Source organism: Trichoderma reesei (assembly GCF_000167675.1).
Source record: "Trichoderma reesei QM6a unplaced genomic scaffold TRIREscaffold_3, whole genome shotgun sequence".
Lineage (NCBI taxonomy): Eukaryota > Fungi > Ascomycota > Sordariomycetes > Hypocreales > Hypocreaceae > Trichoderma > Trichoderma reesei.
Window position 1 is genome coordinate 191,613 of NW_006711150.1, and position 16,471 is coordinate 208,083.

The window sequence follows — 16,471 nt, forward strand, 5'->3', positions numbered from 1 at the left end:
CTTGCAGTAGCAGTTGTTGTTGCTGTTGTTGTTGTGGCTGTTGTTGCTCGGGAAGTGAATGCGTGAGCGAGACGCTGGCGGCGTCGTCGGGGAAGAGCTGTTGTATGGCTTTGCCAAAGATGCCCCGGCACACAGAAGCAACCGAGTATGTCTTTTGGAGCTCCTCTAGAATCATCATGCACATGTTGAGCATGTTGAGGCCGAGGCGGCGCGAGAGGGCGTCGCCAAACTTGCAGTTGAGGAGGTAGACTTGCATTGCAGGGACGAGAAGCGTTGGGCTGATGATGTACAAAAAACATCAGTATTTGTTCTGTCGTCTCAACCCGACTGGTAGATGGAGAGGATGATTTTTTTTTTTTTTTCCCTCCCCAAGGGGGAACAGGGTGTAATAAAACTCACGTCATTGGCCCGGCATAGGAAAAGAAGTTGCCCTGGGCCAGAGCGTAGACAATGTTGCATGTCTTGGAGGCGGCGGACATTGCTTTTCCCTGCATCTCCTGCTGCCATTCTCTCTGGCGATAGGTGGGGAGATCCGAAGGAGCCTCTACGCTACAGGGTCGATAGAATGTGACCAGTAAGGCTCTGCAGCGGTCAGTGAGTGAAAACATTGCACGAGAAAGTTAGCTCGAGCAAGGGCGGACTGAGACTGACTGATAGTGTAGCTGGAGGTGGTAGTAGTAGAATGTTGCCAGTCGAGACAGCATCGGATCTGGGTGGTCTGGCATGTTCAAGCGCATCAGCTCTGCCTCAAGAGCATCAATCTGGCTGATTGTCGGCTTCGGTCGTCGAAGCTGATAGCATGTGGTGAGAGTCTTGCCCAGCAACTTGGTCATTCGTATGAGCTGTATCCAGTACTCAGCCAGCCGGGGGAGATCCCTCGGCAAATAGGCTGACGTGATAGACTCCGGAACCCCCTCCAGGTCAATGGCAATATCAGAGACTAGAGGATCCGACGTGTCAGACTCGTCGAGGTTGATGCGCAGCGGCCTCCCAAGAGAAACGGACAGCCAGCGGTCTCGCCAGAAGCACGTCCACCAGAGCCTACGAAATAGGGAGCGCTGCTGCTCGGTGATGGATGAGTTGTAGCCGACCGAGTCAATGTCGCGGTGGAGGCCGAGGATCTGACATAGGTTGATGGCCTTGCCGCTCCACTGCCATGGCTGCATGTGGTCTTCTATGTCTGAGTTCCAGAAGCCGAGAAGAAGGGCTCCTTGGAGGAGGATGAGATTATTCTTTTCACCAGTATTGTGATATGCACACTATGGCAAGGGTTAGAATGATGGAGAAGAACGACATCCAATGTGGGGATCTTGACTTACAACGGCACGAGAAAACATTTCGGCTCGAAAGGCTTTTCGGGATGCAAAGCCTTCGTTTTCATATACCTCTGCGGGCATGTACTGGATTTGCAGTCAGCATGTAGCTACAACACCAATCAATCAACTAATAGAAGAATATCACACTCACATTGCTCGCAATGGTATAAAGGCCCCATAGCAGTATAAGATTATACTCATTCAGCCTCTTCAAGCGGTGATACTCCAGCAGCTTGTCGGCCTCCAGAATGGGCATAATGGGGTGGACATGGTGGAAATACGCCCGAATCAGGCTGTCGGCAGACGCTTCTGACAGGAACGAATAGACACCTTTACTGCGGAGAAAGGCCTTTTCATCGTCGGTCAGGATCGTCTGCTTTGCTGCCGGCATGAGGAGATGCTTTGGTATGACGTGGTCAGTGCTGCATATGTGCATGGTCGAAGTTGGCCCCCCTGTCTGTTCGCCTGCCAGAATTGTCAGTTTTAAGATTGAAAAAAGCATGAGAGCCAGGCATAGATGATCTCTCGAAATCCCCAGGGAGATACACTCTTACCAATGTAGTACGGAACCCGGCCCTCTCTTCGCGGATGGCCCAAAGCCGCTTCCACCATTTCGACGCCGAGCTGCTCCTCGTCGGCAGTGCTGGGGTTACTCGACGACGACGCAGCTGAGACCCTGGTATCCGGCGTGCCCAAAGGCGGCTGGGAGTCCCGGATGGGCGCAGCGTCACCCCCGGGACTAGTAGTAGAAGACTCTGGCGATGAGAGAGGGGGGCCTCTGCTCTGGTTACTACTACGAGCTGCGTCTCGCATTGCCGAGCTTTCGACATAATTACGCGGAGCCGGGAACACGGTAGTGTTGGTGCTGCTGCTGTGCCGAGAGCTGGTGGGACGATTTGTGTGTGGCTTGCAGTTAGCGATCCGTACTAGATTGATGCCAAGGCTGTTTCCTACCAAGCTCTATGGAGTCATGACATGCAAAGAGTGAGAGAGAGAGAGATAGCTTGTGGTCTTACCGTTTGCCCTGTCTCGGCTTCAAGATGCAATCCGTCTGGTCCTGCTCGCAACTAATACACGGCACCCCCGTCATGGACACGCTGCACCGCACCTTGCGCACCCGGCAGGTCTGGCAGGCAATGGCAGAGCGATAGCGACGAGTCGACATTGTTCCTGTTGAGGGGGCTTTGATATGCTCGTCTTCGCAGGGCTTAGCCTCCCAAACAAAAAGGATTTCTTTGACCTGATGGGAAATAGAGACGAGGAAGTGCTTTCGACTTGCATTGAGAGAGGAAGCCTCGGGATATTAAACCTCGGACTTGAATCCAACGTCAGCCGAGGACCAGACGCTGATTCGCTGGATGGTGGTTTCCGCCCCAGTTTATATATCAGAATGATGGCTTTGTCTGTCAGTTGTATTCATTGATCTCACAGGATGAGTAATCGCCTCATCTCGATGCCAGAAAGGGGGGAGGGGGGGGTTGGCTTGATATCAGGCTGTACGGAAGATTTCAAAAAAAGGGGCTCTTCGTTGAAAACATGGCCCATGATTGGGATAGTATTGCAGCAGCTTCTCAGTATAGATCCCAGACGGAGATCACTAGATGAGGCCGGACAGGGTGGGGAATTGACGGAGCGGCGGTCGGGGGTCGTCCGGAATGCCGAGGAATCTTCAAAAACTCCATGGACTCGGCGCAGCAAAAGGGGGTCGGATGGCCAGGGATTAGATGCACAATGATGCAATCATCTGAATCTGCCGAATGGCATCTCATGTAATGCCGAACACATAAATAAGACCTGGGGCCGCTGCCGGCACCGAAGGCTCCGGACCTCCTTTCGCACTGCCATGCCCAGCAGTGTGCAATGAAGCCAATGTGAAACTGGAACAGAGGAACCACTACGGAGTACTGCTACATCGAGAAGACATGGCCCACCATTCTGGTCATTCAATAGTACTACTAGTACTAGGAAATTTGGACGAGCGGATATGCCTAGGGTGAGTCCGCGCTCTTCGCACAACAACGAGACAACAACGACTGGACCGATTTCTTTGCGACGCGCACATCGAACAAGTTGATGCCCCTGCAATGATTCTACTGAGCGTGTCCTGCCTCCAATCCGAGCCTCATAATGTTCGACAAGCCTTTCCACGGGTGCGCTCAATAAGGCGTAGCCTTCATTGCTCTTCGCGAAGACAAGGTGGGATCCAGAGGTTCATCATTGGCATGGCTGGCAACGCGGTTGACTGAGACTTGTCTCTGCGGCAAGTATGCATGAATCCGTCGCTGCTCTATAGACGGGCCTCATACCAATGTGCGCAGGATTCAGGCTGCAGTTGAGTTCCTGGCGTCGCCAAACCCCTCAATCCGTGCCGCTCGACCAGAGCCTGAATCCATTATCCACTCAACCTTCATCGACAGCTGTCCGCCTCCTCAGCGTCAAGACTCAACAGTCATGGCAGCCCATGCTACAGTGACTGCCAATCTACTGGCGTCCCTGAGTCCCTTGACGATCGGGCTCTCCGTTGTCTCGATCCTACTGCTTAAAGCCGCTCACGGACTGACCACCGACCGTCTTCGCCACATCCCAGGCCCTCTCATCGCTCGTCTCACCCCGATCTGGTACTGGTACATTGTCTGGAGAGGCATCGAATGCCGAGCCATCGCAGTGCTACACAAGAAATACGGACCAGTCGTTCGCATTGCGCCCAACGAAATCGACATATCCGACGGAGCGGCCGTCGCTCCTATATACATCGACAACGGCGGCTTTCTCAAGCATCCGGCATACAGAAACTTTGACATCAACGGCTTTCCGACCATCTTCTCAGTCACTGACCATGCGCATAGAGCAGTCCGGGCAAAAGCAGTGGCGCCTCTATTTGCGCAGCAGGCGATCAACAACAGCAAACCGGCCATGCGGAGGATCATCGACACTACACTGTCTGGATTAGAACGCAGAAAGTCTCTTGCAAACGGCAAACCAGTAGATCTATTGGACTTGTTTCGCTGCATGGCGATGGACGTGATGACCGAGTATCTCGTTGGGGAGTGCTTCCACAGCGTCGGCAGCAAAAGACTCAGTGTAGCAGGCTTCGTCGACGGCTTCGTTGCAGCCGGACGCTTTTTCTACCTACCAACCCGGCTCTTCACTTTGTTCGAGTATTGTGCTTCGAGATTGAATAAAAGTCAAGCGTTGATCACCGCAAGCATCGATACTGTTCAGAGCTTCGCTACCAAGGTCGTGGATGACAGCATCGCTCGGGGTGAAAAGGCGACATACCAAGGACGACTGCTAAAGGCTGGCATATCGCGAGAAGAGGCTATCGCGCAAGTCATAGACATTATGTTTGCAGGAACAGACGGGATGGCGCGGGTCTTGGCCGTCTTTTGCTGGCACATGGCTCGAGCCCCGGAGAAGTGAGTCTCTCACTGCTCTACACACACGGGAGAGATTCTGAACTGACTGCCTTCTGCTAGATATGACCGTGCTCGCAAGGAGATCCTGCAGTATCCTGATACTGATGCTCGATCGCTCCCCTATCTCTCCGGAGCAGTCAAAGAGGCTGCCCGTCTCGCCCTGGCAAATCCCACTCGTCTTGCCCGGATCGTCCCATCCGGCGGCCTCAAAGTCCCCGGTCTGCCCAGCATTCCCGCCGGCACGAGCGTTGGTATCGGAGCATACGCGCTGCATCTGAACCCCGACGTCTTTCCAACGCCTTATGACTTTCTGCCAGAGCGCTGGCTGGAGTGTACGCCCGAGATGCTGCGAGATAGCTTCTACTTTGGCAAAGGATCACGGCAATGCATTGCGCGTAATTTTGCGTCTGCTATTGTGTGGTGGGGAGCTGAGGCTCTGGTTCGAAATCGTGTGCTGGATGGAGCGAAGCCTGTGAGGGAGAAGATTGAGATTGTAGAGTGGTTCAACAGTAAGCAGGTGGGCGAAAATATTGAGCTTACTTGGCAATAGACTGTAGAATGTGATACATAATGAGTTCCCAGACGTAGAGGAACATGCCACTTCAGAGCGATGATGTACTTATTAAGTCAGGGGGTGCTAGGTGAGATTCGTGATACTTCGTGATACTTCGTGATACTTCGTAGATTCCGGTGTCGCAAAGCTTTTGTCAACAAGTATACAGGGTAAATGAGGGAGGCAGTGACTGCTTGATGTCCTGTTCAAATGGCATATCTCTTACTTCGCACGCTTGCACTATTCCAGCTTCCTCCACCTCTCCAGAGTAAACCCTTGTCCCGCAGCGACGAGTCTTACACAGCCACATCACCGACGGTCAATACCATCTTGCCATGAGTCTTGCCCTCAGACACCAGCCTGATAGCCTCAGCACCCTCCAACAGCGGAAGAACCTTTCCGATGCAAGGCTTGATCTTCTTCCCGGCCACAAACGAGACTAGGCTCCGAAACTCATCGATTGTCCCGGCATAGACGCCATGAATGCTGAGCTGGTCAACTATCAAGCGGAACGAATCTGTAGGCAACTCAAAGCCGCTATGGCCGCCGCAGATGACAATCGTGCCGCCCGTCTTCACGGAGGCAACGGAATGCTTCCAGGTCACAGCACCGCTAGTATCGAACACGGCGTCCACTTGCTCGAGAAGAGTCTCTCCAGATTCAAACGTTCTCTCCGCACCCAGCGATTCTGCAAGCTTCCTCTTCTCAGGAGAGCGTCCTGTTGTGAACACGCGCATGCCAGCAGCCGCACCAAGCTGGATCAGAGCGGTGCTGACTCCTCCTGAGCTGCCCTGCACAAGCATCGTCTGTCCAGGTCGAAGGCCAGACTTTGTAAAGAGCATCCGATATGCGGTCAACCACGCGATTCCAAGCACAGCGCCCGATACAGGGTCAATCTGCTTGGGTAGAGGCAAGACGTTGGCTCTGGGGACAGCAACGTGTTCCGCCATGGTGCCGTCAACGAGCTCTGAAAACACATTGCGCTTTGCATCCTTGGTTTCGTCGCCAATGTATCCAGGAGAAATCATGACCGGGTAGATGACAACTCGAAATCCATCGTCGAGAGTTCCAACTCCCTCGCAGCCTAGAATCCTCGGGAAAGTGATGGGGTGATGGCCGATGCCCTTGAGAGTGAACACATCGTGGTAGTTGACGCTGGCGGCCTCAAGCTTGACGCGGACCCAACCTTCGGGGATTCTGGGGATGGGTACTTGGCCAACTGTGAGGCCTTTAAGAGGGTTGTCCACGTCCCCCTTTTCCGCATATACGGCCAGCATGGTCTCTGTTTCGGATGCCATTCTGAGCCAGCCGAAGTCTGTAGGTAGATACTCGTGAATGGCAATTTAAGAGTATAAATGGAGGAGGTTAATGTAGACCTCTGTATAGATGGCTAAAGTATTAATGCGGCGTAATTAAAGATTATATCTAAATAGAAATATATAGATAGATATAAATAAATATATATATATATAGACAGATATAGATATAGATATAGATATATATATATATATATATAGAGAGAGAGAGAGAGACTGAGCCCATTAATGTCTTTAATGTAATAGCGGCTATACTCATGTCCAGATGTTGATACCGACAACACAGCCAGCTTACGGGCCGATTGATGAATGCCTTTTTTAGAGTGCGGAGTTCCGCGCTTTTCGATACTGGATCCATCTATTTCACAGCATCAGGGCGGCCACAGAACATCTCCATTATCACTAGCCATGAAACTTGTCTCTGAAACATCACCCCAAGACCGTTGCCCTTTGTCCTCAGCGGTGTCTCTGACTCTTTAGTGGTCGCCTCCCCTTCCCGCTCTCCCCGGGATGGAAGGAGGGCTAGTTGGCCAGCACACTGCCGTCCCATACATCAAGATTGTTTCTTTTCAATCTCTCTCGTACCCATAGTATATGTATCAAAATCTTTCTTCCTCCTAAATAAGAACAATTCACGGTACCCGATGCAACTCCAATCAGAAGAAGAAGCGAGATCCCATTGTTGGTCTCAAGATCACAGTCAGAAGGGGGTTTTCGCATTGTGACACTGGATATGCCCAAAGATATGAGCACTCACAGACAAGTAGACATCAGCGGACGGAGCATGAGGATCAAATATGGAAAACATTCGAATTCCCTCATCTCTCTGTGCTCAAATACCTTCTTATTCATTATTCACAGGATCTGCCATTCATCAAAGAGTGCTGCACGCATTCATACGGCGATTGTCTAACATGGTACGCACCAGGGCTCATTTACTCACTTCACTTCGTCTGCGTCTCTATTCACATCAGCCATCAATTGAATTGTCGCTCTAAAGCTATTCAATCGCTTAGTACCTCCAGGGTGGTGTCTATAATACTGTGTCAATCCTCATGTTCTCATCGATTTTCCGCTGCAGGAGTGTCTACACTATCCTACGTGATAGATGAGACAGCAACAGGCTGGCCGAAGATGAACCCTCTATCGTATTTGATTCAGCGCCCATTCCCACGAGCATGGCAATCGTCATTCGCCATCAAGCTGCCGGTATGTAACCAAGATGATGAGGCCCAGCCAGTGCTAACACAAGGATTGGCTTCTCATCAGTTCCGAGTTCCCACCGCCTACACCTCCTCTCGGCACTTTACCACTAGCCAAAGCCTCTTTAGAGGACGACGAAAGAAACGCCCGTTTGTGCCATCGCCAGGGCAACAAAAGATCGTCAAACTCTGTGCCGAGCACAATGTCGTCGTTTCTGCACGCCCAGGATCAGGCAAGACGGCTACCGCCGAAGCCATCGTTGCTGCCTACCCACACTTACGTGTAGCCGTGCTCTGCTACTCAAAGGCTCTTCAGCTCGATACTCAGCGCCGACTCAAGAAGTATCCTAATGTCGAGGCTTTCACCTTTCACAAGATGGCCAGGCTTCTGTTTGACGCTGAGCTGTACGAGGATATTACGCTATCGCAGGAGATACAGAACACCATCGCACTCAACAAGCTTCCTCATGGGCACTTCGAGCCCTTTGATATCATCGTGTTAGACGAGTTCCAGGACTGTACGGACCTAATCTTCAGACTGGTCATTATCTTCATCCGGGCTAATGAAGCAAAGAGACTTGGGCGACCTTCCCGGATTGTGGTGCTTGGCGATGAGCGACAGTCCATCTACCAATTCCGTGGTGCTGATTATCGCTACCTCACTGCAGCCCCGGAGTTGCTTGGTCCGCTCAGCCCATGGTCTTTTGCTCAACTGCCTTTGGATCAGAGCTTTCGCCTCTCAAAAGAAACAGTTCAGTTCGTCAACGACGCGTTTCTTGGTGGTGAAGCATACATCTCCAGCTCAAAGTCTGGCCCAAAGCCCATCATCCTTAACTGTGACCCGTTCGACAAATACACATTGGCCAAGGAATTACTCCCCTTGATCAAACATTATGGCGCGAAGAACACAGCAATCATAGCGCCGGCTATACGCAATAACAAGCCATTGAAAAGCTTGGCCAATGTGTTGGTGGAGAAGTTTGGTGTGCCGATTGCTGAACCGATCGACGAAGATGGTCCCCTAAACGACGATGTCATCAAGGGGAAACTGTGCATCTCTACAATCCACCAATTCAAAGGCAGAGAACGGGAGTTAGTGATCCTATCAGGTATGGACGCTTCATTCTACAGATATGCAGGCCGCCATCTCCCGGACGACCGGTGTCCTAATGAGGTCTTTGTGGCTCTTACACGTGCTGTGGAACAGCTTGTCTTGATCCATGACGCGAAACAGAAGCCGATGCCCTTTGTTAACCTTGATGCGCTGTATAAAACAGCAGATGTCATCAACCTGGAAGACAAAGTCTCCAAAATCAGATCTCCTGACGATCCTGGACGGCCAGTGGAATATGGACTGTCTCTGCCCACGCTGATTGGTGTCAGTGATATTGCCCGGCACGCCCGAGGTGATTATCTCGAGAAATTCAGCGTGAGCTGGTCATTCATGAGATTTCGCCATCTCTACCGGAGAATCAACATATCAAATTCAGAGAGACTGTGATCTCAGACCCGAAGAGAAGGCATTCCGAAGCGATCAGCGACATCAACGGCCTCGTCGTTGTAGCAGCATTCGAACACGACATCACGGGAGAGATATCAATGGTCAGGAACAACCGTAAAGGAAATGAAGGCAAGCTTCCGATCTCTTCGGAAGAGCAAATCCCGTGGCTCTGCCGACAGGCGTGCCAATATCTTGCGCAAAAGTCAGGATACCGACCGCGTCTTGTTCAGATGAAGGACCACGCGTTCGACTGGATAGAGCCCAAGCATCTAAGCATCGCCCGAGGTCGACTTCATGGCGAGCTCGACAGCTTCGCTCCCAACCTGAGATTCGAGGAGAGACTCAAACGGGAATTTGAAGTTGACGGTGAGAAGACGCAGCTTCTTGGTGAGGCTGATATCATATGTGTTTCTACCCCCTCCAAAAGCAGCGAAACGGAAATAGTCGAGTCCGTCTGGGAGATCAAGTTTGTCTCGCAGCTTTCCAATTCGCATATCGTACAGGCATCTACATATGCGTACTTGGTAGCCTCCGCATCCGGCCAGCTACCACGCATTATGCTCTACAACGTCCGGGATGGACAAAAGCTGGAAATCACACCGCGCAACGGACTGGAAGGACTGCGCCGTATGATTGAAAGTGTTCTCCGACTCAAGTTCACGACCGTACACGAGATGGAGGACGAAGCTTTCATGGAATTGTGTGCCAAGGCCACGCAGGAAGTATTGGATCTGGATAATGATGGAGCAGAAGAGACATAGATGCCGTTGCTTTGAGACAAATCAGACGGCAACAGTTTCGCAACTCAGTATATTAGCAAATAGGGAAGCAATAGATCATGTAGCAGTTTACCTAGCATCCAGCAACGAAAGCGAATAGATTCAGATCTCTACGATTGCTAGTAGCAGAGATCAACTCCAACAATACATCCCGTTAATTGAAGCTTACTCATAATTCTCATTATGAGTTGATCCCAGGGCAGCTATACCGTCACTTGTGGTAAACTTCAGTCAACGACTTTAAAACAACCTTCCCATCCAACTCAACACACGTCACAATCGTCAAAGTAGCTTCCTTCTTCTCAACGCCCGTCTCCTTATCAATCACCAAAAACTCCGTATAATGCGCAACCGACCCTCCCTTCTCCCTATCCGCATCGTGACTAGCGAGGATCTCTTCCGTCTTGACGACCTTGAAAGTAGACTTGGCACGAGACTCGACAATAGCCTGCTTGTAGGCCTCGCCTGGTATGGAAACGCCATTGATGCTGTTGTCTCATAGTTTAGATATTTTCCAAGATCAATCTTGCGAGGTGGGACATACGTGGCTGTAAAGTCAGGCGAAAAGGTCTCTGCGACAGTGTTCAGGGATAACTCATCGTCTGGTTGAAAGAAGACGTTGACGAGCACCTGGTCGACAAAGTTGCCGAAATCAGTCGTCTTCTGTGCCATATCAGATGCTCGGTCACACTGAAGTAATAGGCGGGCGAATGGCTCGTTATGTCGAAACAAGCTCCATTTCTGTTATAAAGCTCAAGCAAAGTCACTATTGAGCGCTTTGTAGGTATCTTAAATACAAAACAACCGCATCCACCATCACTTGCCTGCGGACTTGCTCTACTCCAAATTGACAATGAAAACCATCGGAGTTCCGCCATGCTTGTTCGTCTGCCAATCTGGATCCGCTGACAACGTCGCCATGAACTCGCAACCAGAACAGGCCGTCTGCGGAATTCCGCACCAGAGATTCTTTCACGGGAACCAAGCAACGAGTCGTACATGATAGCTACGCCTAAGACACATACCTACACATCTGTTCTAACATCAAGAGGGGATGACATTGCAGCACTTCTGCATTGAAAACACCTCATGTAGCTCATATATCTCAGAATGCCAATTTCACGACCACAGGGAAACAGAATACAGCAGCGCGGAACTCAATTGCCAAAACGCAAGCATGTTTTAATATTACCTTTTACTCTTCAATCTCCCCTTCTTTCTCCTGCAACTAATATTACCGAGGTTGAGTCTCTATATATTCTTCTCTTTTTGTCCGTTCTTACCTTCACTTAGTCTTCAGGCAATTGTAGTGATACCACACGAAAATCTTCAATTAAAGAAGCAGACGACTTTTCGATAGAACGCAGGTAGTATAAAATGTACCAGCAGAACGAAGCCTCTATAAGTAATTGTTTCCCAGATTTCCCCAGTGTGCTCAACTTTTTAGAAACCCTAGTCTTCTTTTGATGCGACGGCTGAAAACTCTCATCTACTCCCATACCAAAGAGTAGTCAGAAAGACAAATCTCAACCCGTCTTTTGAAAGAAGATAACCTCCCATTTTGTTTTGATATGGTCAGAATGCTCATCATTTCCTTCTCCCCAAACACCCGAGGCCCCGGAACGAGCTCTCTCTCCTTCCCTACCCCCCCAGTAACACACGACGAGCTGGAAAAGGGCCCGGGCAAACGCAGACCCCTCTCAACAGAATGGGTATCAAATCTGGTATATGTGCCTGTAGAAAAGAGAAGAAATTTGGTAAGATAAAAAAAAATCAGAAGAAAACCCTTCAAAAAGCCCAACGCCAGTCGTAGATCGTCAAAGTGTTGTAATGTACAACGAGACATTTGCCAAGAAAGCAAACGTCCAATGGTGATATGATGGGCAGTTCAATATGCCCTTGGTGCCAAAGTCGAAAGAGTTTCTCGTTTATCGGTGGTGTTCTTTTTTTTGGTTTATTTTCTGTTGGCTGTTTCGTAACGATTGGTGTTTTTTCAAGTTTTTTCTTCGGTCTTTGAATGAGTTCGGCGATGGTGGCCGTAAGGTAAGGAATGAGATAGAACGAGTGACTCGAGTCAGTATAAGTATATGTACAAAGGAGATTCGTCAATCGAGTACGACTGCGGCCCCAGCTCGAGAGCTGGAGCCATCAAGACGTGCCTCTTTCTGTTTTGGTTTTGCTCCTTTTTCTATTTTTTTTGTTGCTTTTTGGGACTTGGAAACTCTTTCGACTGTTGGAACATTAGCACATCTCTCAAGCGTCAACTCACACACCGTTGGATTGCTCGTGACTCCTCCTCTTGCCATCTGTGGATTCTCGCGGGTGAATCTCCAGGAGCTTCGCGCTTCCAGCGCTAAAGTTACGGGCATGGTTCCGATCCATCCGCACGCTTGTGGCACGCTCGAGATCGACCTTTTCGTCCATGCTGGGGGTAATCGGAGAAACAGGGGAGATGGGAACGTCAAAATCTTCTTCGTCTCCGGAGTCGATGTTGAGCAAGCCTTCGCGGCTGCGAACCGTATCGCGGTTATGTGCATGCGAGACAAATTGCGGGTGAGCGCCCACGGCTCCCCATCTAACTTCTCCTTCATCCACCATCTCTTCTCCGTCGCTACTCGGACGACCTTCGCCTGACAGGCGATTGTTGAACGTCAGGTCCGTCGGACCGGGGCTCAGGCGCGACATGTAGTCGTCTTCCGTGATCTCGAGGTCCTCATGCGCGCTGTTGCCCGGAGAGTCTGGTCTGGCGTCTCGGTCTTGTTGTCGGGATCGAATCCGGTCACGTACGGACAATCGTTGGCTCCTCTGGCTACCAACCCGCCCGGAGAGCCAGGATGCTTCCGAATCGACAGATGCCAGGGACATGGAAAGATGGGGCTCGGCTGAGTGGCTGCCATACATTTTGTCTCTCGAAGCGCGGACTTGGGGCATGTCGATTGATCGATGGCCAGATGTCGGGGTGTCGTCTCGCATGGTGGGAATCTGTATCGGCTCAGGTATGGCAGACTTGTGCTCTGCAACGCTAGGCAGAGAGGCGTCTGCTTCAGGCGACTGAAGGCGAGACCTGGGAGGTGACAGCGGAAGTTCCGGCAGGTCCTCTCGGAAGCGGGAGCGCGTTCGCTTTGGCGGGCCCGAACCTGGCTTGGAAGACAAATAATTGCCTGAATATGATGACACAGGTGAGTCGGTGCTCCTTGCTTGTGACTGTGCTTGGGCCGCTGCAGCTGCGGCTACGACCGCTGACATCTCTTCGCGCGAGGTATTGGAAAAGGAGGATGGCCCGCCAGAGCTGCGGCGGCTTCTTCCCCATCGAAGCAGCGTGGAGAATGATATGCGGTTCGTCTTGCTGCTCGCCTCGGATCCTTTCCTGGTCGTGGCGTCATCGTCCATAGCCGAAGACGTCTTTTCCTTGTCGGAATCGAATGTCGAACCTGATGTCGACGTCTTTGGTACCAAGTGGCCTTCGAGTTTGAGAATCGCAGGTGGTACGGTGGGGACACGTTCGTCTGGCTTTCCGGGAATCTCTGGTAGTCTCGCGGGAGCGGGCGTTGGTTCCGGATCGCGAGGCGCCGTATCAACTCGATGGAACGTCTCGAGGGGCTCAGGCTGCGGTGTCTTTGTTGGCGTTTTGGGAGCATACTCCTCGACGTCAGACATTGGCTCTGGGGAAGTTCGCTGTTTTGAAGACGTCACTACCGTTGATGGTGGATCGATACCAAGACCGACCTCTCGGCCCATGACGCCTCGTTCAAGGTTTTCCGGAGACGGAGTGCCCCTTTCTCTGGCGGTCTCTTCCTCCATCTTCTGCTTCTCTGCCTTTCGTGCCAGTCTCCTTTCCGCCTTTTCTCGCTCACGCTGCCTGTTCCTCTCCCGCCTTCTGGCATCTCTCTCCATGAGCTCTCGCAGCTCACCGGCGTCAAACTCGTCAGCCAGCTCATCGATGCGCTTGTGCGCCTTGAGCGTTTCCTCGTCAAGCGCGGCAAGTCTGTTTCTCTGAGAGCCCGATCGCGTAGGCACAGAAGCCCGAGACGGGAGAAGTCGCGTTCCCTGATACCGCAGCGTCGGTCTAGGGGCGAGAGCGTCCAGGGCGGTCACTCGATAAGCCGAATAATTGGAATCGCAGGACATGCGAGACGTGATGGACATGGGAATAGGCAGTGATAAATCCGAGTTGGCGCCCTCCCAAGGAGCCCTGGCCGGCAGAGTCTTTGCCCTCTTGTGGTCATGCTTGGAACTGCGACCAGTGGCAAATGTTTCTGTAGTGGCTCGTGCGGGTGTGAAGGCGCTCATGGCCCTGATCTCTGCTTCTCTGTTGTGGTCCTGCCTCTTCCGTTTGCTACTCTTCCTCCTCGAAGGCTGATTCCCGCTTCGCTTGTGGTGTAAAGTTGGCACTCGGTCCTGCCAGACAGGGTTGTGCGCATGCGCATCTTCCCCCGTCAAGTGCTCATTCTGGTTCTGGGTGAGTCGGTCGACATCGATTGCATCTTGTCGATTAGGCGAGAAGCTGTATCTCCTCGCATCGCGGTTCCGCCTGACGGAGGCCGCCCTTGCGATCTTGCGCCCAGAGGCGGCTTCTCCAGCGGCGGCAGAGCGCTTGTCGCCCCGTGTGCGAAAAGGCCATAGGGCCATTGTGCTGATTTGCTTCCCCTCGAGGGTGAGAAGCCCCCCTCCCCTTGCCGGGTTTACTTGCGAGTCGACGTGGTGTGCTTGTGCTGAGTCGGGATGTCTGGGTTAAGAGAGGCGCGAAGCAGCAGCATCATGGTCGGTTAAGGCTGGTGAAGCGATAGACAGCTGGAGGCAGCGGCCACAAAGGGGTTCAGGTGCGAAACACATGCCACGAGGCGCGTTGACAGGATCAAGCGTGCAGTTGAGTGAAGCGGATGTCCCAGCGTTTGTTTGGTCAATAGGTAGCATTCGACAAATGGTGAGTTGGAATGAATCCCGGTCCCGCCCTAGAGAGGCATGTATTAAAGGCGAGAGAAGAGACAAAGAAAACGAGGGCCAGTCGAGGAAACGATTGGTGATTCGTCGGGATTCCAAAACACGGTCGAGACGCAGTAACGAAGGCTCGCAGCGGTTCAGATTATCGCTTGGGCTGGTCCAGCATCGCTGCAGAAGTAGAAGAATCACGAAACAGGGCTCCGGAGGAGAGAAAAGAAGTGAACTGGTCGAGGTAAGGTCGGGTCCAGGATGGCAAAAAACAGGGAGGAGGCAGCGACGTAATTTAGGGCGGCGGATAGAGGGAAAGAGGGTGCATCGACTAGCACCGGTGGCACTTGCAGACTGGAGGCTTGAGGGGTCTGTGGGCGCTGATCCGGCCGCTAGAGGGCCAAGAGGGCCAAGAAGGGCCCCGGTACGGGTACAGGTACCTGTGGCCGCTATATCTGTACCTGTGGCGCAACCTCCCAGTGCCGCTTGATCACTGGCAGCTCAGTGCCCAGGCGGAGGTGCGGGTGGGAGGTGCCCGCGGCCATCGAGGGGTACATCGCGCGGTACCGGCCAGGGTCTCGAGGGTGCCAGTGACCTCCAGTGCTCTCCAGCGACCGGCGGGTGCCACTGTGTGCCCTGTGCGCTGGTGCTGCCGGGGCCAGGTTTAGCGCCAACGGGGGCCTGAGGGCGAAAACTCGGAATTGATCTGGAACCCTGAAGCCTGTGATGAATGCGAGGCCGCTGATCCTGGTTGGGCAGCTCGGCAGAGCGCTGCTTTGTAGGAGTACATACATGTACTGTAGGTAAGTGTAGGACGAGTGCACAGTAATAGCAGCACATGCGGATAGAATGGACTGGAAGAGTGCTTGCTGGGCAGGCAGTTTGCGGTGCTGGCAAGGCTGCAATTCACAGCTGGAGGCTTTTGTTACGACACCAAGAACGGGTACAGATACATCTACCAGCACCAGTCTTCAGGCTTCTCATTGCCATGCAGCGCGCCAAGTCGGCAATGACTGGCGGAGAATTCAAACCCCCCCATTGTACTATCACTGCGAAAGCGTATTGCTGCAAGACCGGTACGAGGATCCAATGCCAATTGCATCCATCCAATCTGATTCGATTGCATCCAGGCGATGCCACCGAGGCCACGAGCCCATTGGCGCACCTGTACCTCCAAGTCCATGCCCGTCCTCTGCATGCGCTGCACGACATGTACATGTACCTCATTTCTTGTACGTGTAAACTCGAACATTGGCTCGATGCCGTCAATACCTACGCACGTGCTGGGGCATTTCTGGGTCACTCAATTGAATATTACCGCAGCTGCATTTGCCTTGCTGCCCTTCCAAGGTTCCTTTTTTATTTGTCCTTGTTTGCTTGGGTCTTTCCCTTTGCAGCACCTGCGCCAATGAGCCCCGTTCTCCTCGTATACGATACTCCCTAAGTACTGGTGAAGCAG

General features: G+C 52.2%; 6 protein-coding genes across 6 annotated transcripts; 2 read left to right on the plus strand and 4 right to left on the minus strand.

The window, feature by feature from the left end:
- Positions 1-85: 85 nt before the first annotated feature.
- TRIREDRAFT_36703 (uncharacterized protein) lies at positions 86-2,481 on the minus strand (the record flags this gene model as incomplete). Its single annotated transcript, XM_006962482.1, has 7 exons — positions 86-278; positions 400-582; positions 700-1,259; positions 1,320-1,400; positions 1,468-1,769; positions 1,865-2,018; positions 2,413-2,481. Coding segments are annotated over 7 exons (1,542 nt in total), but the record flags the coding sequence as incomplete, so codon positions are not given.
- A 962-nt stretch (positions 2,482-3,443) lies between these two features.
- Positions 3,444-5,346, plus strand: TRIREDRAFT_104115 (uncharacterized protein; the record flags this gene model as incomplete). The annotated part of the gene is made up of 4 exons (XM_006962553.1): positions 3,444-3,466; positions 3,635-4,732; positions 4,793-5,241; positions 5,315-5,346. 4 exons carry the CDS (start codon positions 3,444-3,446, stop codon positions 5,344-5,346), a joined length of 1,602 nt encoding a protein of 533 aa, XP_006962615.1.
- Positions 5,347-5,581: 235 nt separating this feature from the next.
- On the minus strand, positions 5,582-6,583 carry TRIREDRAFT_104116 (uncharacterized protein; the record flags this gene model as incomplete). The annotated part of the gene is made up of 1 exon (XM_006962771.1): positions 5,582-6,583. One exon carries the CDS (start codon positions 6,581-6,583, stop codon positions 5,582-5,584), a length of 1,002 nt encoding a protein of 333 aa, XP_006962833.1.
- A 1,152-nt stretch (positions 6,584-7,735) lies between these two features.
- On the plus strand, positions 7,736-10,065 carry TRIREDRAFT_104117 (uncharacterized protein; the record flags this gene model as incomplete). The annotated part of the gene is made up of 2 exons (XM_006962554.1): positions 7,736-9,181; positions 9,253-10,065. The coding sequence occupies 2 exons, from the start codon at positions 7,736-7,738 to the stop codon at positions 10,063-10,065; spliced, it is 2,259 nt and encodes a 752-aa protein (XP_006962616.1).
- A 229-nt stretch (positions 10,066-10,294) lies between these two features.
- TRIREDRAFT_104118 (uncharacterized protein) lies at positions 10,295-10,755 on the minus strand (the record flags this gene model as incomplete). Its single annotated transcript, XM_006962772.1, has 2 exons — positions 10,295-10,571; positions 10,628-10,755. 2 exons carry the CDS (start codon positions 10,753-10,755, stop codon positions 10,295-10,297), a joined length of 405 nt encoding a protein of 134 aa, XP_006962834.1.
- A 1,593-nt stretch (positions 10,756-12,348) lies between these two features.
- TRIREDRAFT_21571 (uncharacterized protein) lies at positions 12,349-14,712 on the minus strand (the record flags this gene model as incomplete). The annotated part of the gene is made up of 2 exons (XM_006962447.1): positions 12,349-13,445; positions 13,515-14,712. 2 exons carry the CDS (start codon positions 14,710-14,712, stop codon positions 12,349-12,351), a joined length of 2,295 nt encoding a protein of 764 aa, XP_006962509.1.
- Between the last annotated feature and the right edge of the window lie 1,759 nt (positions 14,713-16,471).